This window comes from Elephas maximus, chromosome 7 (assembly GCF_024166365.1).
Source record: "Elephas maximus indicus isolate mEleMax1 chromosome 7, mEleMax1 primary haplotype, whole genome shotgun sequence".
In the NCBI taxonomy this organism is placed as follows: domain Eukaryota; kingdom Metazoa; phylum Chordata; class Mammalia; order Proboscidea; family Elephantidae; genus Elephas; species Elephas maximus.
The window spans coordinates 9,026,133-9,053,297 of record NC_064825.1 but is presented as its reverse complement, the minus strand read 5'-3'; the positions used below and the strand labels follow the sequence as shown (position 1 = coordinate 9,053,297).

Genomic DNA, 27,165 nt, shown 5'->3' with positions numbered 1-27,165 from the left:
AGACTTACTTTTCTTAGTACTTTATTGATCTACTGAATTTTGTTCCATGTTCATGTATTACCTATTTTTAAAAGAATTTAATGGCTTAATCAAGTTTTTTAAAACGAAGCTGAACAACTGGCTGGCTCATAAAATGAAGATTACCAGTGAGTACTGTACACCTTTAAAACATCATCTATATGAGACCAAATGGTCACCAATTACTCTAAAGCAAAGATGAAAGAGTAATTTGGTAGGGAAACCGGATTACTGGAAATGAAAACATCCAGAATGGAATGAGAATGCTGACACGCTGTGAAATATATAACCAGTCACTGAACAATTTGTGTAGTAATTGTTAAACGGGAACCTAATTTGCTGTATAAACTTTCACTGAAAACACAATATTTTTAAAACAATGACGCCTGTGGCTGCTAACCAAAAGGTCGGCAGTTCAAATCCACCAGGCGCTCCTTGGAAACCCTATAGGGCAATTGTACTCTGTCCTATAGGGTAGCTATGAGTCGGAATCAGCTCAACAGCAATGGGTTTGGTTTTAGCTATAAAACAGCTAAACACAAACTAACTCATCCTTGTTTTTGTTGCTAGGTACTGTCAAGTCAGTTCTGACTCACAGCAACCCTGTATTCAACAGAATGAAACACTACCCAGTCTGGTGCCATGCTCATCGCAATTGCTATGTTTGAGCCCACTGTTGCAGCCACTGTGTCAATCCATCTCGTTAAGGGCCTTCCTTTTTCACTGACCCTCTACGTTACCAAGCATGATGTCCTTCTCCAGGGACTGGTCCCTTCTGATAACTTGTCCAAAGTGAGACGAAGTCTCGCCATCCTCGCTTCTAAGGAACATTCTGGCTGTACTTTCAAGATAGATTTGTTCGTTCTTCTGGCAATCCATGGTACAGTCAATATTCTTCGCCAACACCATAAGGCAAATGCATCAACTCTTCTTTGGTCTTCCTTACTCACTGTCCAGCTTTCACATGCATATGAGGGGACTGAAAATACTTTGGCTTGGGTCAGGCAAATCTTAGTCCTCAAGGTGACATCTTCGCTTTTTAACACTTTAAAGAGGTCTTTTGCAACAGATTTACCCAATGCAACGCGTCTTTTGATTTTTCGACTGTTACTTCTAAAAGGGCGTTGACTGTTGACCCAAGCACAATGAAATCCTTGACTACTTCAATATTTTTCCCATTTATCATAAAGTTGCTTATTGGTCCAGTTGTGAGGATTTTTATTTCCTTTATGTTGAGGTGTAATTCACATTGAAAGCTGTAGTCTTTGACCTTCACTCTCAGCAAGCAAGGCTGTGTCATCTGCGTATCTCAGGTTGTTAACGAGTCTTCCTGGAATGCCGATGCTGTGTCCAGCTCCTCAGATTGTTCGCTCAGCATACAGACCTGAATAAGTATGTTGAAAGGATGCAACCCTGACGCCCACCTTTCCTGACCTTAAACCGTGCAGTATGCACTTGTTCTGATCGCACGACTGTAGCTGGGCATTCTGCGTGCCTTCCGACCTGAGGGGCTCATCTTCCAGCACTCTATCAGACAGTGTTCTGCGGCCATTCTTAAGGTTCTCGCCAGCCAATTTTTTTAGAAGTAGATCTCCAGGTCCTTCTTCCCAGTCTTAGGCTGGAAGCTCCACTGAAACCTGTCCACCACGGGTGACACTGCCAGTAAGTGAAATACTGGTGGCAGAGCTTCCAGCATCACAGCAACACGTACACCACCACCGTACAACAAGCTGACTGATGAGTGGTGGAAATCATCCTTTGTATTTGGTAAATTCAACACATAATCCATGAATACTGGAAGTTGACAAAAAATACACTTTTCCTTAAAAATTTTATAGTACATACTTTCCCAGTTATCTAAAAAAGTATCTTCTTTAAGCATAGCTGAAGATTATTTTCTTTAAACAAAAAAAAAAAAAAAAAAAAGGAGGGGATTTGGCAGCTACTTTCTGTAATTATTTTAATGCTTAAAAAATTCCTAATAAAAAGAAAACAACAAAAATGGAATATTCCAATTTCCTGATGTGCAGCTATGATACAAGATATTCCTTATATAAATGTACAAAAATCAACACGATCAACCTTTATTTGAGATTAATTAATTAGGCACAATTAATTACTGCCTAAGGTAACAGATTTTCTGATAGGTATTTGTATCTAAAGTAGAAAAATGATTGCGGTAAAAACTGGGTAACTCAATGGCAAGTCAGATAGTTAAAAAAGGTTCAAAGAAAACTTTCATATCCAGTCACATTTCAGTACTTGCTATTCTAATATGAATCATTATTAATAAGGTGGCTTGTGTTTAACAGACTTTATTATAAGAGCATTAGACACTTACGATACTTGATATTAAAGAATATTCCTTAGGCGTAGAGAACCAAGTTAACAAATCTAAAATACTGGCTAGCCTACCTACTGACGAATATATGTAACTTTCAGGACTCCCCAGCTGCTATAATTTTACAAATCAAGCAAATATTTCCCAGTCTTATTAGTCATTATCATATTCTTGTTTGCTAAATAATAAAACCAAACCCATTGCCCTCGACTCTATTCTGACTCATAGTGACCCTATAGGATAAAACAGAGCTGCCCCACGGGATTTCCAAGGAGCAGCTGGTAGATTTGAACTGTGAACCTTTTGGTCAGCAGATGAACTCTTAACCATTGTGCCACCAGGGCTCCTGTTTGTTAAATAGCAAATACTAAACGATCTCTCCTTTCTAACTCCTGCATGTTTTATCTCTTTTTCTGGGGCTTGGTTGTGTCCATGTCTCAACTCCTTGACTTAACTACAATTTCCTTGACATAGTCAAAGGTTCTCATCTACCTCCCATAACTCTAGCAGTGCTTTGTTAATAACAGCAAACCTATTATCCATTAAGAAGCCCTGATGGTGCAGTGGTTAAGTGCTTGGGAGCTAACCAAAAGGTCAGCAGTTCAAACCCACCAGCCACTCTGCAAGATGCGGCAGTCTGTCTTGGAAACTCCGTCCTACAGGGTCGCTTAGTTGGAATCAACTAAGTAGTAAGGGTTCGGGTTTATTATCTAACGATTGCACTGTAAAACACTGAAATAGTGAATGGCTCCATGAATGCATATGTATATGCATTATACCAAACCAAACCCATTGCCATCAAGTTGATTCCAACTCATAGCGACCCTATAGGACACAGAAGAACTGCCCATAGGGTTTCCAAGGAGAGGCTGGTGGATTTGAACTGCTGACTTTTGGTTAGCAGCCAAGCTCTTAATGACTGCGCCACCAGGGCTCCATATGCATTATATATTAGTCTTATTATTTTATGGAAAGGGGAATAAAAGCCATGTCTCCTTGCCTCAGATTCCAGCACTCCTTTTGTAATATCATGAAATTGAAAGCCTTTTAAATTTCTAATGTCTAAGAACTAAAGCAGAATGGCTTAAAGAGGTGGCAAAGAATATTTTCCTACCTCTAAAAAAAAATTTTTTTTTTTTTATACATCACATGCAGACATCTAGAAGACTTACTTCTGTCTTCTGAATGTTTGAGAACATTCTAAAAAGTTTAATACCAGTAACCTCTAAAGAGATAGTTACTTTTCCAATGGGTACATTTTGTATACATTTTTTTTGGATAAAGACTTTGAGATATAGTCTACAGCTCCCAAATTCATTGTAAATATCCTTAAAATATCAGCTTACAGGAACACAATACAGCCCAATTTCAGATCTTATACCATCTTGTACTTAGGTTTTTACAAAATGGAGAAATCCTTTCAGGCTATTTTAACAATGCATATAAATTACTAGATAGCAGTGATTTTACTTTTGCATCTGCCAACGAAAACATTTTTACGTATTTATGACAAACTACTTTTTAATGAGGAGCCCTGGTGGCACAGTGGTTAAGCGCTTGGCTGCTAACCGAAAGAAGAGCAGAATGAAACCACCAGCTGCTCCACAGAAGACGTAGCAGTCTGCTTTTATAAAGATTACAGCCTTGGAAACCCTGTGGGGCAGTTCCACTCTGTCCTATAAAAAAGTCCTATATAAAAGTCCTATAGGGGCTTTTAAATGATGTTAATATTTCTTAGAAAAAAATAGTAAGTAATTTAACTTTTTTTTTTTTTTTTAAAGGCTCCTAGGTGGTGGAAATGGTTAACACACTCGGTTGATAACCAAAAGGTTGGCGGTTCGAGTCACCCAGAGGCACCCTGGAAGAAAGGCTGGGCAATCTATTTCTTAAATATCTGCCATTGAAGACCCTACGGAGCACAGTCCTACTCTGACACACATCGGGTGGCCATAAGCCAGAGCCAACTTGACGGCACCTGGTTAAAAGTTCTCAGAAATGAAAATGAGCTATTATTAAGTATTGTATGTACAAATACTCATTAAATAATTAAAAAGAAAATAAACAGACCACTGAATTATGATTTCCTTTTGCATACATTGAAAGGTTTTATGTCTTTTGGTATAAAGTGCTTTTAAAATACACAAATTAAAAAGTCACAAAATTCCATGTTTAATCACTATCCAAAAGTAAATCATATTTCAAAGTTAATGAGGAAAAATCATCAGCCTATAACTTAGATTACCAAGATATTATAACTACCTATAATTAAAAACTTCTATGGCCTAATGGCACTAGTATATATGTATATGGCCTAAAAACTGAGAACTAGATTATATTAGGAATCTGGAGAGAACTAGCAAAAATAAGGAAAAATTTCTGAGATGTCATTTGGGCATAAGCAAATGTATCAAATCACACCTCTAACAAAAGTCAAGTTGGCGCAGCATAATCACATACGGTTCTCAACTTAAAAAAAAACAACTAGGAAAGTTTCTGGTCAACATGAGTAGTTCAGAGGCGTCACAGCCAGTCAATAATTGTACGTGTTTGTCCTAAGATAATCTTCCAGTTGTGTTTTGGTGCCTATAACCCCTTCATAATGATCTGAAAGAATTCTTTTTCAGGTTTCTTCCAGTCAGTACGTTATCACCATCTGGAAGCAGAAAAGAGACTGACAGAGCTGTTGGGTAACAGCTGTCGTAACTACCACAAGTGTCGTAAGTGATACTTTTCCAACTATATACAAGCATTAATAATTCAAAAGTACATGGATATAATCCTTGGTCAGACATTACATTTTAAAAAGATAACACTTGTGGAATAACAGTATCCATATCTGGTTCTGGAAAAATGCTCTTAGACAATCTGATTCAGAACTACGAAAGCAACTATAAAAACTAGAGTACAAGACAGTTTAAGACCTGGAATTAGAACCCAGAACCTAATCGAGTTATTCTTGGATGTCTTTAATTTCCAGTTCTCTTCTTGTGACACTAAAAAACCCACTCCCAAAAGGTCACAGATAAATGGAAATGGAAGTCTTAAGCATCCCAAAAGAGGTCATTAGGAAAATAAGCAGAAGAAAAAAAAATATTGCTACATATAGCAACCATGAGAGCAAATTACATCTACACGTTTCCTTTAAATTCTCAGAAGGCAGTAATATAATTCATTCCCATGGTCCCAGACCTTCTTTTGGCTACGTTATATGTAGTGTGCTTCCTTTATCTTCTGTGCTTTCTAGTATACTTTACACACTGCTGTTGATGTTGTGTGCCACCAAGTCGATTTCCAAAACATAGTGACCCTATGTGATAGAGCTGAACTGCCCCACAGGGTTTCCTAGGTTGAAACCTTTACGGAAGCAGATCTTCAGGTCTTTTCTCCCATGGAGCCACTGGTGCATTCAGACTATTGATCTTTCGGTTAGCAGCAAGAGCTTTACCCGTTGTACCACCAGGGCTCCTTATACTTTACATAGCTACATGAAATTTTCAGGCAAGGTTTAGTTATTCTCTTTTTTAACTGTCCATTCCCAAAGCCACTGGGTGGGTTCAAAAAAAACTAAACCAACTCACGCAGAGAATTCAAGACTCCATAAACGCCTGGCCCAACTTACTCTAGCTTTACCAACTGACAGTACACAGTGACTCACACTGACTCTAACCTCAGTATGTAACAGTTCTGCTCTGCCTTTCTTTTTAGTGATACTGTCCTCATCAACAACTATTTTCCCCCTTTAAAAAAACATCAAGATTCAACTTCTAACTCCATTAAACTTTTCAACCTTTAATACCAAGAAAAATTAAACCAAACCTGCTGCTGTCGAGTCGATTCTGACTCATAGTGACCCTACAGGACAGAGGAGAACTGCCCCATAAGGTTGCCAAGGAGAGACTGGTGGATTCGATCTGCCGACCTTTTGGTTAGCAGGCGAGCTCTTAACCACTGTGCCACCAGAGCTCCATGTTTAATACAGAATTACCAATTACTATATTTGACTGGTTTGTCAGTTAGGTGTGAGTCCTTACTAAAGGTTAGAAAAACTTTTATAATTATCTTTTAGGATATCTTTAAATATTGACCAAACTTGTTGCCGCTGCGTCAGTTCCAGCTCACGGTGACCCTACAGGACAGGGTACAACTGCCCCATAGGGTTTCCAAGGGGCAGCTGGTGGATTTGAACTGCCGACATTTTGGTTAACAGCCAAGCTCTTAACCACTGGGCCACCAAGGCTCCTAAATATTGACCAGTGTTTAAAATTTGACCTATCAAATGTAAATTAATTTGGCAGAGAACAAGCATACCTGCGAAACCTATACTGAGTTTTCTTATTCCCTGTCAGTCCGTAATTTTCCTGCTATTGCTCTTCCTTGTGTTTGTCGTAGTTTCCCTTATCACACAACTCTATCTTTTGGCAAAAACAGCTGATATTTAAAAGCAAGCAAATAATTATATAACAGCAACATACAGAATTGGAAAGCTAGACTTGAAACAAAAGGAATGGGTAAAGCCTTAGGAGTCTAAGACATGCATTACTGGGTCTAGAATAGAAGATAAAACATCATATTTAAGTTGAAAAAACTAAAAGGAATATCATGGCATATACTGTAACATAGCGCAAGAAGAATTTCATATAATAAATCCCAGTTTTATCAAAAGGATTTTTTCCAGTGACAGTCAAATAATCTCAGAAACTATATAACCCCAAATACCATTAAAAGGTGGACACTTGGCTATATACTTAGTAAAGATAAAAAGCTAGAAACAGTATCACTATTTTTGGGAGCAAACTGAATGACATGCATAAATACTGAAGTGAATCCAAGTTTTAAAGACAACCACTAAATAAAAGCAAAGAACAATTACAACAGGGTAATAAAAAATGAAAAAAATGAAATTGCACAGATGGAAGCAACTGGATAGATACAAGCACGGAGGAATCTGGGCATACAAATAACATGATCATTAATACGGTGGTGCTATTTTAAAAGAATCTGATATAGCAATAGATTTATGCAAATGATCTAAGAGCTAAGATAAACTAGTATTACCATCATCAGTATTGGCAAGTCCTTCTTAAACTATCTCCATAGTTATCATAGAGCAAAACAAAGGGTCACACTTGTTCTAGTCTTGCTTCTGAGTCCTAGGACATAAAGCACTTAATAAAAAAGTACTGACTATACAAATGCCATGAAATAAGCAGCTGGAACCATTTAGTAGCTCAGGACTTCAGAACCAAACCATAAACCTGAATTTAAAGAATGTGCCCTGGGTTATGTCAGTCATGTCTTTTCCTTAAAAATATGTGGGAAACAATGACAGATCCTTCAACTCCTCAAGCAGTATGTGCAGCCCCAAATCAGAAAGCTCTTGTATCAGAGAGCTGAAGGGAGCTCAAAGTTCCTGAGAGACAAAGCAGGGAGTCATGACCTTTTCAAAGGGGAAATGGAAGCTTTAAAAATCTTGAAAGATTGGGCATAGAGAAATTAGAAGAGATACGGGTATTAAGAAGTCAGTCCATTAAGGAAAAATTGGGAATTAGGATTATTTAATTGGAAAAGCCAATGATGAAACGTAATCTTTGAACACTACTGTGAGTCAATTTTTTCTAGCTACCAGTGTAGGGCAAGGAGTCAGACTGGTTTCCTATTTTATGAAGTTATCGAACCACCTGGAGAATTCAGCAAGCTTCTGAAATGTACTAGAGATTACCGTCATTCTACATGATGGACCACATCAGAATATGATATTATTCTCTAGTTAAAAAGAATGAAGAAATAAGGTACAGAATGTTTTTCTTTCTTATTAGTCAAACTTTGGTTTATTAAACATTTCAGTAAATTAATGCTAACGGCAGTAATTATATTTTAGTTTTAACTTTTAAAAAGGCTAATTTTTTTAACCCTGAATACATGGATTTAAAAAGTTTACCTTACCATTTTCATTTCTAAAAACATCACCAATCAACAAGGTGATTAAAAGTGGGACAGAAAGTGATGGGAATTATTTTTTTAAACACAACATTAATACAGAAACACTTTTCTAAAGACAAGCAAAGTGAGTTCCAATAAAGTCTCAGATAACTGCAAATGGTAACTCTAGTCATTGAGGGGAAACCCTGATTAGAAAAGAAAACAAAATATTATTATATAAAATCCCCTTTTCTGACAGGAATAAAGAGGTTCCTACCTGGCCTTGAGAAAAGAAATAATAAAGTGAGAGTTAAACTTTATTATAAACTGAGATGATATCTGGCTTTTAAATTATTCGTAAAATAGACTTATCACTTGTTTATTTAAGAATCTTCATTTTAAAAATTAATAAAAAGCTTTTAAAAAGGCAATTAACTTTTAGATTTATGGTAACTACCCTGTAATGTTGCTTTAAAATAAAAATATGCATTTAAATAAATGCACTTAGCACAAGGTTCTTTAAAGAACATGAGCATTTTGGTAGTGAGATGAATCAATGACAATGAAATTTTAACGTCCTCGGGAAAAAGAAGCAACGAACTATACAATAAAAACAATGACTGGAAACCCTAAATTATTTTCTATTGTCAAGACAGTCTGTTTAATTTTTCCACAGAATTAGCAATCACTAGGACTCCCATGGAGCCCTGATGGCAGAGTGAAAGAGTTAAGTCTATGAAGACTGTGAAATTACTTGAAATTTTTCCGATCCACTTCTCATTTTTAAGACGTGATGATTCATGGCTCTAACAAAGACTACAATTTTCAGGAAATCTGCAAGAAATCCATGTTAAATAACAACAGTGGACCTTGAAGGCATGAGCTTTTGTCACTTTATTGTTAACCAATGACTGTTATCCAAAATTATAGATGTAATTATAATTTAATTGTACAGCACAAAATTATGCTAATGGTAAAAAGCCTGTTGGAATTTACCAAATGGTCAAGAACACATTTTTACATTGCTATATGAACATGTGCTCTCACTGCTAATGATAAAGTTATAATTGGTTTAATCACTATGAAAACTCATATTACAAATGGTTGTTCTGGTTTAGAAAAATTCACACAGGTTTAAAAATGGATTAAATCCATTTTAATTCTAATCTACAAATAAGATTATAAACAGTAAATATAACTGATAGTTTTTCAACACTGATATCAAACTGAGGTAGCAATGATGGCGCACACAATTCAAAATCAGGGAAGTTAATACAAATCCGATGGAAACCTAGGTTTTCACCTTTAATGGCAATTGCGTCAGTGCTCTGGGAAAGTGAACAGTTACGTCTCAAAGCTCAAATCACAAGGTCACCATCTAGGGTTTGAAGCATGTGCGCAACCACTGCACAACAGTTACTCAAGGTTATCTTCTGTCCTACGAAGTTCAAAAAATATATTAAACGCAACCTTTCCTTTTCATAATGTCTGCCCAGATTAATCCTTTTAAAGTAAGCAAAATAAAAAGAAGCGCAAGAAATACTTTGACATAATTTGAACCTACTGTGCATGACAATGTTTAATAAAATGGCAATTTTAATAGATAAATGTAATTTGAATGCATAATACCAAATGGAAAGTAGCTGAACCACACAGAGAAAACAAGGCTTTCCTTATCTTCAAATCTAGGTGTTTTAAAATAAAGAAAATATTAGAACATGTTAACTGGAAAGATTTTTTCAGTAAGACAGACATAATTGAAATTAACATAACCTAAAATTAAAGAATTCTAAAACAGGACTAACAAACCAAATTTAAGTATTCTTACAGACTGAAAAAAAAAATGCACAATGATTTATAAACCAAATATGCTAAAATGATTATGTAATAATTATATCAAGAAATGAAGGTACAGACATCCTTCATATGCTGCAAGGGCAACGTCTCTTTCATCCTCTCTCTCTCACACACGCTCACACACACACCCTCAGACATGCAACACCCCTCCAGGAAGACAGTATACCAGGAGAGTTTACAATTTTAGTACATATCAGAGTTCCACAATTCAACTCAACACAAAAGGGCAGTTAAAAATTTTAGCACTCTAAGATATTCTGAAGGAAAATGAAATTGCAAAAATATTCCTTCATGACAAAGTATTATTATTATGTATTATAAAACATATAGCTTACACACTCCATTGTGTTTGAACAACCAGTCATCGCAGGTGTAGTAATGAGGTAGTATACTCTGTCCCCTCCTTGGGACTACTGTTTTCATATGCTGTCCTTCCGGAAAGATCCAGGTTTTTCTTAATGATTAACATCAATTCCCAACAAATGTTTATTTTCTTTTATTAAAGCAACTGTTTTTCTGAATTAATCTGTGAAAGAACAGCACTATTCAAATCTTTCAGAGACAACTGTTATTTGCAGTAGTATTTTTATCAATAAATTTTCTCCTATGGAACTGCTACCTGCTGTCTACATCTTTTTATGAATCAGCCAAGAAAACCATCAAAAGATGGCAGGAGATGAAAGACCAAATGACCCAGCCGTCAAAGATGACTGTAGTAAAGTAAGCAAGCATCAAATTTCCAATAATATCATTGGAATTAAAAAAAAATTAACCACCAGCTGCATACTACACTATTAAAATGTTCTAATCCTTTTCATGACTCATAGCCACCTTCTACGCAATGATCAAAGACTGCCCACTCTTCCACCTACCCTTGTTTTAAACAATGCCAATGATCCGCATGATGGGCATGGCAGGATATGAGAAGGCACAGTCAGAAAATGTGGCTGAGTGAGAATACGGAAGGGGCAAGGGAAAAGAGAGTCCTCTATCTAAACACTTGTTAAGTCACCATTACCCTTCAAAAATGTTCGAAGTGCTCAAACCACACATACACAGTTGTCAGACATGATAATTAGAGTTAATATTCAACAGAAAAAAAAATGGAAAAGGAAAAATATGAAAGAAGATGATGGAACACTGTTCTCCATTCCCTGGCCCCCAAAATAAAAACAACCCAAGTATGACATCGCGTTGCCTTTATGCCGAAGAGCGCCCCTTAAATTTCTCTCTTAGCCACCACAGTCAAACTGGTGTAAGTGCTTTGGCAAGGTGGGATGCATTCCATCACATCTGCAAAGGCCTGCTTTTCTCTGTTGGTGGTTCAGCTTATGAAGAACATGTACGCAAAATAACAGCTCTCACATTGCTTCAAACTCATCAATACGCTGCTTCGTATTGCCTTGGCGAATCTGTCGCAGAGTCTTGTACTTATCACGGCCTGCTTTAACGTTCTCAGCATGAAGAACGTCATTTTGCGTTTTCTTGGTTTCATCTCTGGCTTGGGCCAATTCTGAACTTAATGCCTATATTTAAAAAATAAAAAGTACACTTATTATTTTTTTTCTTAGATTTTAAAAACTTAGAAAACCATTTAAAGACACAACAGTATATATATACCAAATCTTTGGCATACTAAAATCTACACTGTAAAATACTCTTCTTTAAAGTAAGTTTTACTTTTAGCAATGGCAGGGGTGGTGGTTGGGAAGGAATACCCATAGCCTTTCATTTCTATAATCATCAACTATGTCTGCACAGTCTTCTACACTGGTTTAATTAACTTTCTCATCCAACACTTGAAGTGATTTATAGAAGGTTTACTGTAGCCACTATACATGTACCCAGGTGGTACAAAAGCAACACTCTCGGCTGCTAACCGAAAGGTTGGAAGTTCAAGTCCACCCAGAGATGCCTCAGAAGAAAGGTCTGGCAATCTACTTCCAAAAAATCTGCCACTGAAGACCCTACAGAGCACAGCTCTACTCTGACACACGTGGGGTCGCCACGAGTCAGAATCAACTCAATGGCAACTGGAAGCCGTCCCAGAGTGATGTTACTGTAAGATCTAAAATCAATACTATGAGAGCTTTTGCCAAAAGTCTTAATATATTTACTATAATTATCACCTTATTTTTTTCTTTATTAATATTTAAAGATTTCACCAATTCAAAAATTAACTGGAGAAAAGCTCTAGCTATATTAAAATTTCCTGTTTTGATCTAATTATATAATTTAATAAACAGTCCTTTTGCCATTACAAATCTGGACAAGTAATTCAGATTATGTAACATCTTAAAGATAGTCTATTCAATATCGCTGTTCTTCCACGTACGCTTTACTGTTTAAAAACAAAGTTCATTTTTTTTTGAAACACACCACTACTTTCTACCTTTTAAAATGGGGCAAGCTATAATTAAAAAACTCGCTTGTTAAGTCCTGATTACACTGATGATAATAAACATTTGGAAGGAAGGCCTGGCAATCCACTTCTGAGAATCAGCCATTGAAAACCCTACAGAACACAGTTCTACTCTGACACACATGTAGTTGCCGTGAGTCCGAGTCGATTCAATGGCAAAAGATACCGGTAAACATTTGCTCATGTGCGAATGATAATGAGTTCAAAGAATGGATGAAATGACTGTAGGTCAAGCCCTCACAAACAGATCACATGGCCATCCAGTGTTAGTGTTAAAGGCTTTCGACTATCGTACCTCCCTTTTTAATAGGTTTGCCTGAACAGATGGAGAAGCGAAAGCTAAAATTTAAATGTGCATACGACGACAAATTTTAAGTACCTGGAGTTGTTTCTTAACACGCTCATTTTTCTGTGTTTCCGTTACACGTTCTTCCTCACTTCTATGGTTCATTACCCCTTCATTTGATAATTCGGCACTAGCCTCAGCATTGTTCTCATCATGTTCATCGTGCTCATTTTCTGTTGGAGGAATGACTGGTGGTGGTGGAGGTGGAGGGGGGGTAGACATCACAGTTTTTAACTCTTCTTTGGTCTTTTCCAAGTCTTCCTGGGCTGCAAAAGCCTGAACATTAAAAATAAATTCATGAACAACTTTCTCCGAAAATTGGTAATTAAAAGGAAAGAACCAAGCCTTTAACCTGCCTTCTAACAGGAACTGTATTTCAGGGTAATGAAAATAGGCCCTAATGATGAAAGCTATATTCTTATAGAATGATGCCAACAAGTAGAAGGAGTGACAAAACTAAAAAAACATTTTCAAATCCTGATAATTCTACCACCTGTCGGTCAGCGTATTGTACTGTGGTGGCTTGCATGCTGCTGTGATACTGGAAGCTATACCACCCTGTGTTTCAAATATCAGTAAAGTCACCCATGGTAGACAGATTTCAGCAGAGCTTCCAGACTAAGACAGTCAAGGAAGACAGGCCCGGTGATATAATTTCAAAAATTAGTCAATGGGTCACAACAGAACATTGTCCAACTAGCTTGCTTTGGACACGCCATCAGAGGGAACCATCAGTGGAGGAGGACATCGTGTCTGGGGAAGTGCAGGGCCAGCGAACAGGAGGGAGACTTAGTGCGATGGAGTAACCCCAATGGAGGACTCAAACGTGCTGGCCATCTTGAGGATGACACAGACCAGGCAGCATTTTGTTCTGTTGTACGTGAGTCAGAGTAAACTTGAAAGCAGCTATTTATTATCTACCTACCAAATAAAACTATTAGTTCTGACAAGGATTATCAATTGTTGCTAAAACTATTATGTTGGTGGGAAATAGATATTCACATAATGTCAAAGAATGCCACAGCTAATAGATTATTTTTATCCACGAGGAACAAATATAACCAGACAATGGAGAAATAAAGACTGCCATTATTCTAACCCAATGATCAGTTAAAACTCACTAATGGTGGGTTTACTAGATATGAAATGTCTTCTGATAGGATACAACATGAAGTATCCAATATCACCAATGATTTGAGTGATCACAGTGTCCTGATTTGCCTAGAGAAGTCTTGTTTTACATAATGTCCTGATGTAATTATTAGAACAACTTTTCTTGTAAAAATGTGTAGGTTTGGACAACCTACCCATGATGCATCTTAGCCAAAAACGTTTGAATTAAATGCTCATTATCTTATATGGCCCACCCTTCCAACAAATGCCTGATTTTTCATTTGTGTTCTTCAAACAATGGCAGTTTCATCTACTTAGAAACCTCTATTAGAAATCTCAGTATCATCTTCACTGCATCCCTCTAATTCAACTTCACATCCAATCATTTGGTTGCCACGCTCTTTTGAGTCTACCACAAAATATGTCTCAACACTTCCTGCTCCTCTTTATTCTCACTGCCACATCTTTTAACCAGCTGCCATTGAGTTGACTCTGACTCACAGAGACCCCATGTATATCAGAGTAGAACTGTCCTCCATAGGGTTTTCAATGGCTGTAATCCTTACGGAAGTAGGCTGCTAGTCTTTCTTCTGAGATGCGTCTGGATGGACTCGAACCTCCAACCTTTTGGTTAGCAGCCGAGTGAGTTAATCATTTGCACTACTCAGGGACTCCTACTATATCCTTAGTTTGGATCTTTATCTCTTAAGTAACCCTAACCATTATCCCAGTCCATCTTTCACACTGCTTCCTAAGTTATATTTTAAAATTCTACCTGATTATGTTACAATCCTGTTTTGAAATCTTCAGGGCCCAAAAAACCAAAAACCAAACCCGTTGCCATCGAGTCGAGTCCGACTCATAGCGACCCTATAGGACAGAGTAGAACTGCCCCACAGAGTTTCCAAAGAGCACCCGATGGGTTTGAACTGCTGAACCTTTGGTTAGCAGCCGTAGCTCTTAACCACTATACCACCAGGGTTTCCCTTCAGAGCCCAATGCCTACAAATACACCCCACTTAACCCCCTGGCTTTAGTAGGGTATTTAAAACCTTTTACAACTTAACTTCCTATGATTTAACATTGCAGCCATATTTCCCAGCATTTCTGAGCATATACTCTAAGCTTTGCTCATTTACTGGTTGTCCTCAACACGCAATGAGTGTAATTCCTATACCCATTCAGTTCCCTCTGTCTTCAGTACCTAGCCACTCCAGATCCTTCCTACCCCTGAACCTAATTTATTATCAAAATTAAAAAGGTTTCCCCAACTCTACCTCACTCCATCAGAAATTAATCACATCTCTGTGTTTCCAAAGTACTTAGCTTGTATCAATAGATTTACTACAATATACACATTTATACACACGTTTCCCTGTCTGAATTGTCATGGTATATTAGATTCATCTCTGTATATTTCGCATATTGCTGGTAGAAAACAGGTATTCAGTAAATCCCAGTGAATGAACAAAAAAAATTACTTTGTGTTGCCACTCAGTAGCTTCCTCTTCCTTTTTCTTCTTGGCTTCTTCTAGAAGTGCAATCTTGGCAGTAAATTCAGCAAGTTCTGCTGCCTAAAATAAATAATTACCAAGATTAAAAAACTTAATATATTTTCAGTATCCCTGTGACATGTTATGTCAACAAAACTTTAATGTACATGCTCAGGCTGTTTTATGTGCTTTTCTTTGATAGTCTTCCATTTTAAAAAAAAGGCAACATTTCCTTAAAATCTTACATAACTGTCCCATAGGGTTTCCAAGGAGCAGCTGGTGGATTTGAACTGTTGACCTTCCGGTTAGCAGCCATAGTACTTAACCACTAACCACCAGGGCTCCCTTATTTATAGTAGGCCCTTCAAATGAGCTAATAATAAGACAAAGTGAAAAAAAATTTATTACTCAATAACAAGTACTTAATTCTATTTCAGAAGCGGGAGCTTAAAATGAGTAATTCAGGAGTTTTTTTTTTTTTTTTTTTAAACTTTTATCAATAAACTATTTGCTAAAGACTACTAAGAAAAAAATATTTTGACAGTGCTCTATAGTTTAAAGAGCACTTTGTCAAATAATCCATGTGATCTGATTCCTCAACAATCCTATTTAAAAAAAAAAAACCCAAACCCATTGCCATGGAGTCAATTTCAACTCACAGTGACCCTATACGGACAGAACAGAACTGCCCCCATAGAGTTTTCTTGGAACAGCTGGTGGATTCAAACTGCTGACCATTTCGTTCTTTGGTTAGCAGCCAAGCTCTTAACCACTATGGCACTACAATCCTATTAGGTGGCACTATTCCTTTCTTCAAAATGAGGGAATGGAGGCTCAAAAAGATCCAAAGAGACACAGCCAAAATATGTGAACCAACATTTAAGTCCAGGATCATCTAAGGGTCATCCCTCCTCCTTATTACATGAAATTCCACTATACAAACAAAAAACTCAACCAATTATGGCCTACAGTTATAGCACCTAGAATTTTTGTTGATTTATCTAAAGCAAAATGTACCCATTAGCGTATTGAAGAACCTGGCCAAATGCTTAGTGAACCTGAATCTTTTAATGACAATAGCCTCCATTTATAAATAAATTACAAGAAAAAAATTTTTGTTTTATATACAAAAACAAAACACAAACCCACTGCCATACAGTCGATTCCGACTCATAGCAGCCCTAGGGATAGGGTAAAGCTGCCCCATAGAGTTTCCAAGGCTGTGAATCCTTATGGAAGCAGACTGCCACATCCTTTCTCCCGCAGAGCAGCTAGTAGGTTTGAACCACTCATCTTTTGGTTAGTAGCTGAGAGCTTTAACCACTGCACCACCAGGGCTCATCCTGTTTTACATAGATGGAAAAAAATTTTTTTAAAGCTCATTCCCAACACTTCATTATTAAGTTACTTTTATCTTTGATTTGCTTTCCAGAAGGTATAATATACTTAGTTTTAGAAGATTCGGTCTATGCTTTCATTTAAATTTTTCCTTCTCTAGAAGGGTGCTTACTAGCTGTTCCTGGTTCTTCATCTGGTCAGCAGCTTGTTTTTCTATAGCAGCCTTGGCCTCTTCAGCAGCTTGACGCTCCTTTTCAAGACGTTCTGCTGCTTCTTTTGCTCTTTTTCGCTCCTGGTCCAGCTCTAAAGCTCTTCTAGTCTGTTCTTCCAGTTCTGTCAAATATATGTTTATATCCCCACAAAAATGATTAGCTACACCTATTATAATTATAGAAAGTCAAAATAGTAGCAAGGAATCTCATCTCTAGTTTCTAAAATCATATATGCAAATGCACAAATACCTCACTCTTACTTTGGCAAAAGTCTAACTAACCATTTTAAAAAAATCTACTCAACTCAAAAATGAAAAAAATTCTTTGTAAGTCAAGTCAGTCAGAAAGCTAGAAGCAGTAACTTTTATTTTTAAAAATAATCTCTCCATTTAAAGTTTTGATCTGAGTAAACAACTGGCCATCTGCTCCAGATATCTGTAAGACTTAGATAAGTAAACTAAGGAAATTAAGGTTGAAAACAGTATCTACTAACCCAAAATAGGAATTTTGATATGAATTTTTGAAATTTGAATTATTGGTAAATACAGCATAGCGAAAATAATGGATATTTGGAGATGAATGACATATTTTAACCTTTAAGTGTATAGATCATAAGACTGTCTTTTCTTATCCCAGTGAACTGAACCGCAAAAGAAATATTCCCACTAATCCACTGCCATCTAGTCGATTCCAACTCATAGCAACCCTGTAGGACACAGCAGAACCGCCCCATAGCGTTTCCAAGGCTGTAAATCTTTATAGAAGCAGACTGCCACATCATTTCTCCCACGAAGCAGCTGGTGGGTTTGAACCACTGACCTTACAGTTAGCAGCCAAGTGCTTAACCACTGCGCCACCAGGCTCCTAAAGAAAATATTACTAGCACAAAACCAGAACATTATAAAATGAGAATTTAAAAGTACTAATTTTAAGCAATTCTCATTTACTATAAAGTAGGTTTTGTGTCAGCAAACAACAAAATGCAACCTACTAGTGGGTGTTATCATGTCCCACATAGAATGATGCTTCTTTATACTTTAGAAAGATAAAACCTATATGTCATGAGATTTGGAAGGTAACTATCATATAAAAGCTTCTACTCTCCATTCTTAGTTTGGCCTTACTCAGAACTAACTTAAGTAGTAACTGCAGTTAAGCCTTGGGAGGGTTTCAGAGAGCTGGGAAAGAAAAAGGACTCTTTGGTTAGGTTTTAAATTCTTGATAAGAAAACAAAGGCAAAATTCTATGTGGCCATTTGTCTATAAAGATGAAGTGTGTATAACACTAGATGTTAAAAAAAAAAAAAAAAACAAACCCACAGCTAAATTCCAGGGCTACTCATTTTAGATTTGCCTGCTAAAGTGTGGCTAATAGAGCTAGCCTAGCATTTCTTTCCACCTGGTTGTCAGCTTTTGATCATCGTTTTTCCCATCTGGTTGATTTGCATAAAAAGTAAGCCCCACAACGCTCATAGTCTTACCATTCATCTAAATAAGCAAGCAAATAAAGTTTACAAATAAAAGCAATGCTTTATTTTCTCTTGTAATAAAAATTCTTTCTGTACCATAAAATAAGAGAAATAAGTTTGGGTTACAAAGCTAAATCATGAAACAAATTAATTCCCAATATTAATAATTTTCTTATCGTCTTTTTATAATAAACATCCATTTGAAGAATTATGGTCAAGGCAATGGCTCTACTGCGGTATACTAACAATTATACAAACGTCTAAATTTTTTTAATTGTTGAAAAAGAACTCTGAAAACATCAAATTTACTCCAGTCTCTTCTAGAAAGGATAAGAATTTCCCATTTTTTTCTATTCAAATTACCTGAGTTAGAAGAGGGGTTGGCAAACTATGGCCTATGGGCCGAATGCAATCCACTGCTTTTTAAAAAGAAAAATAAGCATTTTACTGGAACACAGCCACCCTCGTTCATTTACATATTGAATATGACTGCTTTCATGCTACAAAGCTGAGTTGAGTGGGTGAGAAAGAGACTATATGGCCTGCAAAGCCTGAAACATTTACTATCTGGCCCTTTACAGAAAAAGTTTGCAAACCCATGAGTTAGAATATTTCTATGAAACAAACATGCCTCTGGACCAGTGATTCACTTATAATCCCCGCAAAGTGGGATCAGATCAGAAAGGTGAATAATATACCAGTTTTTTGCTATCTGGTTTAAAAACTCTAGGACTTGAAATTTTTGAGGTCTGGCATGTGGGAAGAGGGTACTGAGGAGTCTGGCTTACTTAGAGTATCAGCTCTTTCAGGACTAAGGTTAAAGTTTGAGAATTAACTCCTTCTCTCATTAATAGTATATTGATAAAAACGGTTATGGTGTCTAATTGGGAGTGGGTGAGAAAAGCTGCTCTAAATTCAAGCTAATAAAAATTGTAAATGCTTCCCTTTCTCAACCAAGCATTATTTGACTTTGACGGATCTAAGATTTTGTGAGCCAAATGATCTCTTAATTTGTATTTCCCCAAGTGCAAAGCTTGAAAGCTATGTAATTGTAGCAGCATTAGTGAAATATACATTAATAAACAAGATCTACCAAAAGGACTATGGATTTTTCTTCTTTCCAGTCAAAGGCAATAGTTCATTAACTGTCACCTTTTTTACCTTGGGAAAACTATTTCAAAAGAAAAGCAAATTAAAGTTCCATAATCAAAATTCTTAGAATCATGGAGTAAAGAGTATGATCACAAACTACTCATTGGAAAAGCAATTTTAAAATATTCGTACTACATCTAAACAATAAAATGGGGATTATATCACGGTAAAAAAAAAAAAAATCATCTCTATGAATGAATCTGGAGTGATTTTTCAAGGTATATTGTTAACTGAAAACAGCAAGGTGCTAAAGATATATTCAGTATGCTACTTTTTTGTGTACAAAAGTAGAAACAAGAATATGTTTGTGTGTATATTATGTATCTACTTATTTTGCATATAAAAACTGGCATTTGCCTATACCCAGCAGAGGGGAATAGATGCAGAGTAGAATACAGCAGCCTGAGACATTCAGAGTTTGGAATTACCAAGAAAGCCAAGGCTTGACAGGCTAAGATCCTGAAAAGAGTGAACAACAGAAAAGTAAGCCAAATAACTTGTGTTAGTTCTCCTCAAGATGTTTGCCAGCTCCTAAACTGCATGCATATGGGATAAGACACTATGAAAACAAGCAAAAAGCAGCTGTAATAGGCTAAAGACCTGAGTGATCAACACTCTCTTGTACCTGGGGAGTCAAGGGTTGGCGTTTAGGGCCCTCTAAGATTAAAGGGCTCTATAAGTTGTTTTTTTTTTTTTTTTTTTACTAACTACTCTAGTGGCTCAGTGGTTAAGAGCTATGGCTGCTAACCAAAAGGTCAGCAGTTCGAATCCACCAGCTGCTCCTTGGAAACCCTATGAGGCAGTTTTACTCTCTCTCATAGGTTAGCTGAGGTGGAACAACTCGATGGCAATGGGTTTTTGTTTTTTTTTTGGGGGGGGGGCGGTTAGTAACTAGTCTTTCAGATGAAACCCCCAAAGGGCTATAAAACTAGTAGTGCGGAAAAATCAGAAAGAGATCAACCTTAACAACGCCTGAAACTCAGTTCAACTCCATCGAGGTAATCTGCACATAATTTACCTGTCAAAAGAAAATTAAATCCTCTCTATAAAGGAAAACAACACTATCCAAAGTCTCTATAGCTTTTCATACACAATGCTGAGCATTCAACCAGAAATTACCACACGCGCCAGGAGTTAGGGCCTAATGACCAAAAAGCGGGGAGAGGGAGAGAGAGAGAGAACAAAAACTGGATTTAAGAAATAAAGATGTTAAAGCAACTAAAAAAAAAATAATTAAACATAACAAAGGAAAAACAAAACACTGCAAAAGAAATATAATCAATGAGAAACAAATAGAATATGAAAAGACAATAGTTAAAATTAAGAATTCAGTCAATAAGTTTAACAGCAGATTAGATACTTCAGAAGACAGAATGTATGAACTGGAAAATACTGAAAAGAGAATAAAAAGATATACAGGACAACATAGAATGATCCAACGTACATATAAGTCAGGTCCCAGAAGGAAAGGAGAGAAAAAAATCAGAGCAAAAGTAACATAAATATTCATAAAAAAGCAGCTTCATATCTTTCTGAAGCCATGATGCTGATATCATCAGAGCAGGGTCATCTATCACTGGAATTATAAATGAACAGTAACATGAAACAACTACTGCTCATCTAAACCTGTTAAAAAACTTGTTGCCATTGAGTCAATTCCGACTCATAGCAACCCTACAGAACAGAGTAGAACTACCCTTAGAGGGTTTCCAAGGAGCGCCTGGCGGATTCCAACTGCCGACCTTTTGGTTAGCAGCCATAGCTCTTAAACCAATATGCCACCAGGGTTTCCACTGCTCATCTAGGAAAGATGAAAAAGTAAAGTGTGAGAATGAAAGACTAAAGAAAAGTGACAACAGTGATTTTCAGACATTTCACAAAGACCCTCGGCAGAGGATGCCAAGGACCAGAATCTTTATTATAATTTATAAAAGTTCAATTCATCAGTCACTTCCTTACGGTTATGAATACACTCTCCTTTGCAGCCTCCTAAAATTTTGTTTTACCTTTCACATTAGGTCCACAATCCCTCCATAGAGAAACACCTACTAAAAATTAAGAGAACTTAGACAGGGGCCCAGACACTACTAATTTTATTTTCACTGAACAGTGAGCCAGTAGAACCATGCATTGGAAACAAATACCTCCCCAAAAGATAAAATATCTGTAACCACCAAAACTGCAAATATGAAGTGCATGTGGAGCTCTCCCTGTGGCTGAGAATGAAAGATTAAGAAAATCTAAAAAGCCAGACTTGGAGGCAGGAGGGAAGATCCTCAATAGAAAAGCTGAATATAAATGCCAACTTCAGAAATAAATCAGAGTTCTGAAACTTGTCACCACATTCAGAAACTGCTACCACATCCCCAATGTGCAAAAGCAAACACACTGCAAATATTATAAAGAAGCATTCCAACAGCTGACCTTCCTGCCTTTGACTTTCCATCTCCAGAACGTCCTCTCTGGGAGTTCTCTATTCAGAAAGGAATTATAAATAATCAGAATGGAGGCTACAGAAGATGGAAGGAGAAGAAACGTATAGTTAACGCGACAAAACATGAGAAACTGGAATGATCTAAGAGATGCATCACCCAGTCAAGCCCTAAGAGAAAGGGTTGTTGTTAGGTACTGTCAAGTTGGTCCCCAAATCATGGTGACCCAATGTGTTACAGAGTAGAACTCCCTGACAGGGTTTTTTGGGGGCTGTTTTTATCTTTACAGAAGCAGTTCGCCAGGGGGGAGAGAGGGTACATACTTGAAATATGCAGAACACCCAGGCTACTGACAAAGGAATCCAGCTTTGGCAGATGTTACACTCTTCTAGAGGTTCAGTTTACCCTGTTAAAAATTAAATGGCTACCTAGAGTAACTTTTTCAAGTAATTCCTTTTCTCAGCTTCACGGTTATAATTTATAAAAGCATGCTATGTGTAACAGTTAACAATTAATGTCATACCCAGTACCCAGTGCCGTCGAGTCGGTTCCGACTCATAGACTAATGCCATAAGAAAATGTAAAATCAAAGTAACGTGGAAGCTTTGAAAACTAACTATACACATTTTGTTGTATACCTATTCATCATCAGACGTCCACTTTAAACCTTTCTAGATACAACTATTAATCGAACAGTGTGACACTGGCAACAGGACAGACAGACAGATAAGTGGACCAGAGCAGGGTCTAGAAGCAGACCCAGACATATCCAGTCTTCCAGATTCGTGACAAAGGTAGTACAATGGGGAAGGGACAGTCTTCGCAATGAATGGTGCTGAGTCAACTGGATATCCATATTGGGGAAAAAAAAATCTTGACTTCTACAAGTATCTGTTACATATGGATTACGCACCTAAATAAAAGGGAAAACAAAGTTTCTAGAAGGTAGAAAAAGAGAACATATTCACAGCCGTACGGAAAAGAACGATAAATTGAACTTAAAATTAAGAACTTCTCTTCATCAAAACGACAACATCAAGAGAGTGAAAAGGTAAGCCATGGAGAGTTTTTTTTTTAAATGCATGTTGTTTAAGTCCTACAAATCTGTAAGAAAAAGAGAGATAATCCAATTTCGTACCATGGGCAGAAGACTTGAAAAGGCACTTCACAACAGCATTCGCTAAAGTGCTCAAGATCATCAGCAATCAAGGAAATGCACTGTGCTCACTAAACTCACCAGGGTGGCTCCAAAAAAAGGTTAAAAAACAAAACAAAAAAACAGTAACAAGTGGCAGACGTAGTGGAGAAACCGCACTTTCGCTGGCCGCTGGGCAGTGAAAGCCGACACAATCACGTCAGAAGACCGCGGGCACCATCTCCTAAACCACCGGGACACACGCACGGCCTGTGATCCAAAACTCTACTCGGGATACACAGCCCCCAAATCAGGACCCAAGTATAACAAACCCTATGGGAAAGAACGCTCACGGCAGCCTTATTTGTAATAGCCAAAACATGGAAATATCCCAAGTGTCCATCGTCAGCAGAATGCAGACACTGTAGAACACACACACAACAGAATGCTACGCAACGATGAAAAAACAAATTCCAGCTACATGCATAAGTATGAACAAAAAGAAGCCACAAACAAGAATACATGTTTCATTTATATGTAGTTCAAAAATAGGCACGGCTATTCTAAGGCAAGACACCAAAAGCAGAAGTGACCCAAAAAGAAAAAACACATTCAAATTACTAACTTTTAACCTTCAAAGGGTACTATCAACAAAGTGAAAAAACAACCCAGAGAATGGGAGAAAATATTTGCAGAACATGTATCTAATAAAGGACTTGTATACCCAGAAGAGATAAAGAACTCTTAGGTTATTTATCTTTTTATTGTTGACTTCTAATTGAAAAACAGGCAGAAACTTGAACTGATATTTTTTCCAAAGAAGACAGACAATGGCCATAAGCACATGAAAAGATACTCAATATCATTAGCCATTAGGAAAACACAAACCAAAATCAAAATGCGATACCACTTCACACACATCGGGATGACTACAATCAAAAAGACGAATAATAACAAGTGCTGGAAAGGATGTAGAGAAATCATAGCCTTGCAGATAGAAATGTAATGTATGGCCACTTAGAAATCAGTTGGCAGTTCCTCCAAAAGTTAAACAGAGTTATCATATGACCAATAATTCCACTCTTAGGTACACACAAAACATACATCAACACAAAAACCTATATACAGATGTTCGCTGCAGCACTATTCACAATAGCCAAAAAGTGGAAACAACCCGAACGCCCATCAGTTGATGAATGGATAAATAAAATGTAGTACAGCCATAAGATGGAATACCATTCGACAATAAAAAGGAACAAAGTCCTGATACATGCTACAACAAGGATGAACTTTGAAAACATTATGCTGTGTGTAAGAAGTCTGTCAAGATGACACATTATAGGCAAACATACAGAGACTGAAAGTGGATTAGGGGGTTGCCTAGGGCTGGAGCTGGGGGAGAAGGTTGGGGAAAGATGGGAGCAACTGTTAAAGGGTACATGGTTTCTTTTTTGAGGTGATCAAAGTGTTCTAAAACTGATTGTGTTAGTTGCACAACTCTGGATATACCAAAAACATTAAATTACACACTTCAAATGAGTGAATTATTATGGTATCTGAATTATCTCTCAATAAAGCTGTTTAAAAAAAAGACTAAACTCTATGATGATATAAGCCAGAATGCTGCCTACCTTAGGGGCAGAATAATAACCACAAAGGGACACAAAGGAGGTTTCCCTGAGTACTGGTAATGTTCTAGACCTTATAGGAGGTACTTACAGGAATAAATTCACTTTGTAAAATTCTTCGAGCCTTACACTTAAGATGTGTGCACATTATTGTATATGTGCTACTTATTCAATGAAAAAATGTTTATTTTTTTAAACACAACAATTTAAAAAAATATCACAAAGCTAAGGTAGGGATTATTACTTCCATGTAGAAATTCATAATCTGAGGAAATTTGACAAGTAAAAAATTACTGGCTTATGATCATATTCTAAATTAATGACAGAATTAAGGCTTGGCTCCTAATTGTGTAACAATGTATACCTAAATTAGATCCCCCCACACACCCACAACTACTACCCTTCACATTATGCTTACTTCCTTCATAGTACTTGCCACAAAAAAAAAAAATGATTTTGTTATTTCCTCTGTCTTACCTTAATAAAACATAAGCTCCATGAGAGCAGGGGCCTTTATTTAATACTGTAACGCCACTACCTAGGACAGTGCCTAACACATACTACATGCGTAATACACATACAGAATGAATGAAATCATTGTATCTCGACTCTTTTCTATGTCTTCTTGATGGTGGGAATTTACTTCAATATTTGTTGGAACAGCCATTGAACGTAGGCCTGACCATATTATATCTCAAATATAGTCACCAATATATCTTAAATCTGGTTAAAGGAAAAAAAGATAAATGAAATTAAATAATTTAACAATGATGTATTATGGAAACGTAAAATGGCAGATTGATTCCATTTAATGAATTGTGATTTATTTGAAATAATGATTTCAACCATAAAATTAAACAAAATGGCAATAACGAAGTACAAAAAAGTTCCTTCTACAAACAAAAAAATTACAGGTTAATCTACCCACTAAATATCACGACTTATACATGGCCACAGTTACTGCAGCTAGGTAAGAATTCAGCATAAATTAAGACAATTATACAGAAGTTAGGGCAGTCTAAGAAAGCTTTATTTGAAATTCAAAATGAAAAACAAGTTGGATGTCCTCTGCTTTAAGGTCACTGATTTGAAACTGTGTCTTGATAAACATGTTCTGTGTTCTTTCTTATGTTCTATCTTCCTTATACTCTTTAATGCTTCTTTGCTTGAGGACTTTTCTGTATGTAAACCATTAGTATTTTTATTATACATCCTAAATAAATGAGATCGAAAGGCTTAGTAAGAAGTTATTCTCTCAGAAAAGGTGTTATGTAAATGAAAAAGCACTATCATTCAATCTTTTCTTTAAAATCAGACCACTATTATAAATTCTCCTAAACTTTCTTTTTTAACATACTCTACAATAAGAGATTTTTTATTACAGCATTCTCTCCTTTGAAGTACTGCTTACACTACTCTCTGACAGAATACACTACCCCATGTTATTTATATATTTATTTATATATCATTTCTGTAGACGACATAGACTTCATATACACTCCATGTATCCTGTATGTCTGTATTACTAGAATACTGAACAAAAAAAGCACTTTATAAATGTTTATATGGATAAGATTGTTTAAAAAAAGAAACCTAAAGTGGTAGAAATAGCATCAAGCTGGATTTCAGGAAACAAGTCTGCCCCTGAGTTCTGGACTTCAAGCCAGTCTCTTAGCTACCTTAGGTCTTTGAACTAAATAGTTTCTAGGTCTTTTCTAGTTCAGAGAAGCGAGGCTTCTAATGAAGTCAGAATAAAATTCAGGATCTTCTCTTAGAAATATTATTTCCAGTCCTCTTGGAACTGAAATGGTAAACAAGTTTGTGAATTAACAGCAATCCTTGTGACTTCTCTCTCTAGCTACTCACATGGAAAATTATTCTATCCACTGCTCAAGAACATCTCCCTAGCAAGGCAGCCTGGTATAAGGAATAAAAAATAAGCTTTAAATAAAACTACCGGCTATTGCTGATAGAACCGAATGGCTGATTCTATTATTTCGTATTAAATCTAGTTTTGTAAGTAGTGAGATTTCACGTTAGCCCTTGAGATCCTACTGTGTAGGAAGAAGCAAAACATCTTACTTTCTTTGCTTAACACATTTTGACTTTTGTTCTCCCCATCTCCCCATTATTTGTTGTTTGTGAATAGTAAACACTAAAGTTACCAAATATAAACCACCCTTTATAAATCCAATGTATCTTGTATTTACATTGTAGCATCTTCATTACAAACTGCCTAGGAGGTAAGTTCTTCCAAACATGTTAAAAGAAGAACAAACAATACACAAAAC

At 36.6% G+C, this 27,165-nt stretch overlaps 1 protein-coding gene across 4 annotated transcripts in view; it reads right to left on the bottom strand.

Annotated features, from left to right (window-relative positions):
* RDX (radixin) overlaps window positions 1-27,165 on the bottom strand; it is a 104,589-nt gene that overhangs the window by 12,275 nt on the left and 65,149 nt on the right. For 3 of the 4 annotated variants that reach the window (XM_049889344.1, XM_049889342.1, XM_049889343.1), the window contains exons 11-14: window positions 17,020-17,180; window positions 15,498-15,590; window positions 12,937-13,179; window positions 8,790-11,661 (exon numbers count right to left, since the gene is read on the bottom strand). In XM_049889344.1, coding sequence (XP_049745301.1) covers window positions 11,497-11,661; window positions 12,937-13,179; window positions 15,498-15,590; window positions 17,020-17,180 — 662 coding nt within the window. In that variant the 3' untranslated portion in view covers window positions 8,790-11,496. Of the gene's footprint in view, window positions 1-8,789; window positions 11,662-12,936; window positions 13,180-15,497; window positions 15,591-17,019; window positions 17,181-27,165 lie in introns of those variants that run through there. The other variant, XM_049889346.1, reaches the window with a different exon arrangement.